Below are 6,463 nucleotides of genomic sequence, written 5' to 3'. Positions count from 1 at the left end.
CAATACCCCATTACCCATCCTTTATATAAGTAATACTACTAAAGAAAGAAGAGATGGAGGGAATGTACATGGATATAAAAAGAAGAAAGAAAATTGTTAACATTTCCCCTTGTTTCAGAAAAGATTAGACAACACTGATCATTTTTATTGTTTTGCATACTGCTGTTGATAAAGGTTTAAAAATAGCTCTACTACTGAAGACATACAGATGGCCAACAGGCAAAAGAAAAGATGCTCAACATCGCTAATTATTAGAGAAATGAAAATAAAAACTACAATAAAGTATCACCTCACACCAGTCAGAATGGCCATCATCAAAAAGTCCACAAGTAGGGAATTGTTGGCGGTCCAGTGGTTAGGACTCCATGCTTTCACTGCCAGAGCCTGGGTTGGATCCCTGGTTGGGGAACTAAGATCATGCAAGCCGCGTGGCACTGCCCCCCCCCCAAATGTTTATAAACAATAAATGCTGGAGAGGGTGTGGAGAAAAGGGAACCCTCCTACACTGTTGGGGGGAATGTAAATTGGTGCAGCCACTATGGAGAACAGTATGGAGGTTCCTTAAAAAACAAAAAACAGAATTACCATATGATCCAGCAATCCCACTCCTGGGCATATATCTGTAAGAGATGAAAATTCTAATTCAAAAAGATGCATGCACCCCAATGTTCATAGCAGCACTATTTACAGTAGCCAGACATGGAAGCAATCTAAATGTCCATCAACAGATGAATGGATAAAGAGGAGGTGGTATATATATATACACACACACTATGGACTATTACTCAGCCATCAAAAAGAATGAAATAATGCCATTTGCAGCTACATGGATGGACCTAGAGATTATCATACTAAGTGAAGTAAGACAGAGGAAGACAAATATCAAAAGATATCACTTATATGTGGAATCTAAAAAAATGATACAAATGAACTTATTCACAAAACAGAAATAGACTCACAGACAAACTTATGGTTACCAAAGGGGAAAAGCGGGGGAGGGATATATTAGGAGTTTGGGATTAACAGATACGCACTACCATATATAGAAAAAACAAGGACCTACTGTATAGCACAGGGAACTATATTCAATATCTTGTAATAACCTATAATGGAAAAGAATCTGAAAAAGAAATATATATATACAACTGAATCACTTTGCTGTACACCTGAAACTAACACAACATTGTAAATCAACTATACTTCAATTTTAAAAGAAAAAAATTAGCTGTACTACTGTTGAGAGGAGCAGTGATGTCAAGAACGAGCAAGATGAGCGAGCACAAGGGGATACAGGGTGGCCAGAGGGAACACAGCAGGGGAAACCTGGATCGGAGGAAAAACCAAAGGTCAGAACTGAGAGTGGAAAGAGTCTGGACTGCAGAGTCAGGAAGGCCCTGGACCCAGAGTCTGTCACTTACTAGCTGTGAGGTTGTGGGCAAGTCATTTTGCTTCACTGAGTTTGTTGCTACAGAAAACTAGTTCCTCTGATCCTGCTAAATTAAACAAGAGGCAGTAGACTGCAGTGGCCAAGAGCCAGGTCCCTCTGGAGCCAGATGGCTCTGATGGAATCCCAGCATTATCACTTACTCTGTGGCCTCAGGCAAACTATTTTTTTTTTTTTGTAGGTTTTTTAAAAATTTTATTTATTTTTATTTTATTTATTTTTGGCTGCGTTGGGTCTTCATTGCTGTGTGCAGGTTTTCTCTATTTGCGGCGAGCGGGGGCTACTCTTCATTGCGGTGCGCAGGCTTCTCATTGCGGTGGCTTCTCTTGTTGCGGAGCAGAGGCTCTAGGTGCGCGGGCTTCAGTAGCTGTGGCGCATGGGCTCAGTAGTTGTGACTCACGGGCTCTAGAGCACAGGCTCAGTAGTTGTGGCTCACGGGCTCTAGAGAGCAGGCTCAGTAGTTGTGGCGCACGGGCTTAGTTGCTCCACGGCATGTGGGATCTTCCCAGACCAGGGCTCGAACCTGTGTCCACTGCATTGGCAGGCGGATTCTTAACCACTGTGCCACCAGGGAAGTCCCTTGGGCAAACTATTGAACCATTCTGTGCCTCAGTATCTTGGGTGTGTTAACAGTGCCTCTTAGGTCTGTTGTGCTAAGGTATATACTTAGGTATATGTATATACCTTACGCACTTCATATACTTAGGTATATGAAGTGCTTAGAAGAGAGGTAGCAAGCATTGAATAAGAATTAGCCATTATTAGTAGTATTATTATTACCATTATACACATGTAAAGTACCTAGAAGATGATCAGTGTTAGTTCCCTTTCCTCTTCCCCTGGAATTTGGCTCTGGGCAAATTGCTTGTGTCCCCATCACTTGAGCTACACCCCCAAACAAGCATGGCCAATACTCCACAATACCCTCTGAGTTGTCTGTGGGTACCATCCCCTTTCCTATGCAGATCTCCTTTCCACAGGATCCTAAGCCTAGTTTCCAGTTTTCTACTGACATCTTTTTGGAGGAAGTGAGGCTAGCAGCCTCCTCTCAGGGAAGCTGGATTCCTCTGACTGCCCAAAGGAGGACTCTGTGGATCCAAATGCACCTGATCCCACAGACATCCCTTGTTGAGGCAAGAGGTCCCCAGAGGGGGGCCCAGGATTGCTATGAGGAGCCATGCCCATCGCCACTCCCCAGCAGGGGGACACTTGCTTCCAATCATCAGTCCAGGGACAAGCTGCATGTTCTTGCTCATTCGTCTTATGATCAATGCCCAGTGAGGCAGCTGTGGCCAGAGCTTTTGTCCTTATATAGAACCAACTGGCCAGGAAGGACAGCCAGCACATTAAGCTGACATCAGCCTGACATCTGTCAGCTGTGACCTCACTAGCACCAAGCTCTTGGCCTTTCAGAATAGCTTTCAGAGGAAGTGGAAGACAAATTAGATCAGGACCAGGTAAACAGGTCAAGACGGGGCCTATGGAAAGAAGCACATCAAGAGTTTATACAAAAACCTTTTATTTACTGTTTATATTTTGTCTCCCTATCCCTACCCCCTGATCTGGAACCCAGCCAGCTGCTAAGGCTTCCTGCTGTCTGGTTCTTGAAACTGGGGCCTCGGATGGGGGTTATGAGAGGTGGGAACTTCTTTACCCACTGGTTGTGGAAGTTGAAGGAAGCTTTCCTGCCTGGCTGAAGTGTCAGCAGCTTCCCAGGGGAGCCCCTCAAGTCAGAGGATCCATCCCCCACTGGACAGATACAGGAAAAGATAACATGCATCTCTTGGAGGCCCAGAGGCTCCCTGTCACTCACTGCTTCTATGCCACGCCAGGCTCCATAGCTGAACTAATCTCTCACCTGGAGATGGAGCCCAGCAGCAAAGGGGTGGGGTTTGGGGGCAGGATAGACAATGCTGCGATGCTGGGTCCTAATCAACAAACAGGAAACGGGAAGAGGTTGGCCTGGTTGAACTGAAATGGGAAAGGCGAAGAAGGGTGCAGGAAAACCCAGGGTGGCTTAGTGGCCTGGAGTGGAGCCAGCTAGACACTTCATAAAGAAAGGTTACAGGCCCTATGGGAGTAAGCACTCCCAGCCCCGCAACCACCCTGAAGAGGGGGAAAGGAGCTCTGTCCTCCCATGGACAAAGGGCTAATGACACAAGCAACACTTTTGGTCTGAGAGTGCCAGGGAAGGGCACCCACTGGCACCCAAAAGGGCAGCCTGCCTTGCTGGTCACCACAGCCCACTCTGAGTACTGTCACCCCTGCCTGCACCTTTACTGCCCACCACGAGCTCTGCATACCCCATGACCCCCACTGGAGACTGACGCTGCCAGCCAGGTGGGGCAGAAACAAGGACCCTGAGCTCCAGGGCCCCGCCCCGGGTAAGGCCTGTCTGTGGAGATGTCAGGGCTCTTTCCCACAGTCCTGCTGCCGTGAGCCAGACATACTGAACTCTCCTGGGAGGGCACTGGGCCCTCAGGTTCTCGGGAAGAGGAGACCCTGGAGAAGCACTCTCAGGCAGGAAGAACAGCCTCCGAATGGTATTTGTTCCTCCTTCTTGTCCCAGGTCCTGCTCTCCGGGCTCAGAAGTCTGAGTCTGCGTCCATGAGTTCTGCCTCCATCAGGTTGGTGCGAGAGTGAATGGGCCCTAGCCCCTGCCGTCGGCCCTGCGCCCAGGCCATGGGGGCTGGGGCGATGGGCTCTGGGCAGAAGGGGTTGGAGACCAGGGTCCAGGCTCCCTGTCGGTAGGAGTCCCCAGCTCCCCAGGCACCCGCGGCCACCAGGCACTTCTGCCGGGGCAGCTGGGGCAGCCGAGGGACAGCACTGGAGGCAGGGGCAGGGCCCGGGACGGGGTGGTGGAGCTCAGGGGGCGACACCAGCGGGCACACCTCCTTCTTCCTCTTCCTCCGCTTCTTCCTCCGGCCCAGGCGCTTCTCCAGCTCTGGGGAGATCTCTGCCTCAACCAGCCACAGGTTGGCTTTTTCCTCCGGGGGTACTGACAGTGGGAGAGAGAACGTGAGCCTGGACCTTAACTGTGTCCACATCATGCCTTCTCTCCTCAGGGCCCTACTCTTTTAGCTCAGGAACCCACACTTTAGATCCTCCAAGGCTTTTCCCTCCCCTCCCCTGCTGGCAGCCCCTGGTACTCCAGTCCCAGGAACCTCCAGCCTATACATCCCCCACCTTCCTACAGAAGCCGGAACCCCATACCTGGAGTTGCCACAGGGGTGACAGACACATCCTGGGGCAGTATGGCTCCTCTCCGGGCCACCATCTTGGTGACATGCTGGGCCCAAGCAGAGGACACATCGGCCGAGGGCTCATTGAGGTCAAAGGCCAAACCCGCTGTGGGGGTGGAAGGAAAGGATAAGGTACCATGACCGCCCAGGCCCTCACAATGACCGCTCCTCCCTTATTTAGCACCATTCACCATCCCCCAGCCCGTGGCTCCCACTTGACTTAGCACAGAAAGCCTGCCCTAGTGAACACAGCAATCTCTACACATCCCCAGCCTGAAGAGAGGGGCCTCACAAGAGGCCAGAAATCCAGTCCCTGGAACCTGACTTCCTGTAGCCCAGGGAGAACAGCTGGAGAAGACGGTTGAAGGCGAGGGAGATGAGTCCTTTGGAACCAAAGCACCAGCAAGCAAGATCCAGGGGCAGGAACAGAGAGGGGAGAATGGCCTGGGATGGGGGCAGGATGGGGACTGGAGGAGAACCAGTGTGTGAGAGAGAGGAGGGAGCCATTCCTCACAGCCTTCCAAACAGTCCATGAGGCCACACCGGCCTAGAAGGAAACTGGGAATGGGGTGGAAGCTCACCCACAGGCCCGTCGTGGGAGACAGTGTGCATGCTGAAGGAGAGCTCCTGGCCTGGGTTCTGCAGCAGCTCGCGCCGCTTGGAGAAGGCCTTGGCGATCATCTTGCTCTTCTTGATCCGTTTGGGCTCATCGTCACTCTGCCCTGTCAACCTGAGGGCAGAAAAGGTGGGGGAAGGGGCATAGAGGAGCAGCTGCTTCCCCTCAAATCTTGCAAAAGACCAGCGGATCCGTTCCATCCAGGAAAGGAGCCTCCAGACGGCCTCAAGGACCCTGAGGGGTAGAGGCCTTCTGTGCCAAAAAGGGGGCCTAGAACGCAGGGCTCCTGTGCTCCGTTCTCAAATCACTCCACTCTTAGAAGACACCGGCAGCTGGCTCAGCCCTTGGCCCATCCTCCCAAGGACAGGAGGTGTCACCAGGGGGCAGTGGTGAGCCGCAGAAAAGGCCGCTTTCGGCGGCTCAGGGCAGGCCCTTAGAAATCACACCTGCTCAAGGCTGTGCTGGGACACGTGAGACCAGACAAAGCCTAACAGATGCCGAGGCTGAGAGAACAAGGCAGCAGGGTCAGGACAGGCTGCTGCTGACCCCACCTGCACCAGGTGCGCCTCCAGATGAGCAGCGTGGCCTTGGTCCAGACCCACGTGCTCATGGCAATGCCGGTTCCAAACATGGCAAATAAGTTGATCTTCTCCACCAGAAGGCTAGGGCGATTCTTGATCTCACAGTCGGGGATGGGTTTCTTGGTGGGCAGCCCGATGGTCACATTGGCCTGGCACCTGTGGTGAGGGGTAGTACACAGTTGAGGCTTTCTAAGTCTCCTGGGTGGGTGCCCAGACAATCAATCCAAACACTTTAGAAAGAGGGAAGCCCACAGCCCTGATTTGCAATCCTGGGTGATCATTAGAGTCACCTGGGAGCTTTTAATGACTCCTGATGTCTGGGCCACACCCCAGACAATTAAATCAAATCTCTGGGGGAGGGACGTAGGCATCGGTGTGGTGTAAAGCTTCCCACGCTGGAAGCTGCTGGAGCCTTTAAGGAAGAGTCTGAAGCAGTCAGATTTTAATGAGCACTTTAACTGCTATTCTTGGTATCAGTAGGTACTGCACTTCTTTAAGCAGCTGAGATGTGTTACCTTCTCAGATTCATCCTCATTGTGACACAAAAAAGCACAGGCAAAACCAGAAAGCATTAATGGGT

The 6,463-nt window shown here is 51.3% G+C and overlaps 1 protein-coding gene across 2 annotated transcripts in view; it reads right to left on the bottom strand.

The window, feature by feature from the left end:
* Positions 1-2,946: 2,946 nt before the first annotated feature.
* SMO (smoothened, frizzled class receptor) overlaps positions 2,947-6,463 on the bottom strand; it is a 36,757-nt gene continuing 33,240 nt past the window's right edge. For both annotated transcript variants that reach the window (XM_068549425.1, XM_068549424.1), the window contains exons 9-12: positions 5,854-6,039; positions 5,268-5,416; positions 4,658-4,792; positions 2,947-4,442 (exon numbers count right to left, since the gene is read on the bottom strand). In XM_068549425.1, the coding sequence (XP_068405526.1) occupies positions 4,030-4,442; positions 4,658-4,792; positions 5,268-5,416; positions 5,854-6,039 (883 nt within the window). In that variant the 3' untranslated portion in view covers positions 2,947-4,029. The remainder of the gene's footprint in view (positions 4,443-4,657; positions 4,793-5,267; positions 5,417-5,853; positions 6,040-6,463) is intronic.

Source organism: Eschrichtius robustus, chromosome 8, assembly GCF_028021215.1.
Source record: "Eschrichtius robustus isolate mEscRob2 chromosome 8, mEscRob2.pri, whole genome shotgun sequence".
NCBI lineage: Eukaryota > Metazoa > Chordata > Mammalia > Artiodactyla > Eschrichtiidae > Eschrichtius > Eschrichtius robustus.
The sequence above is the reverse complement of the archived record's forward strand: the minus strand, read 5'-3'. Positions and strand labels throughout refer to the sequence as shown.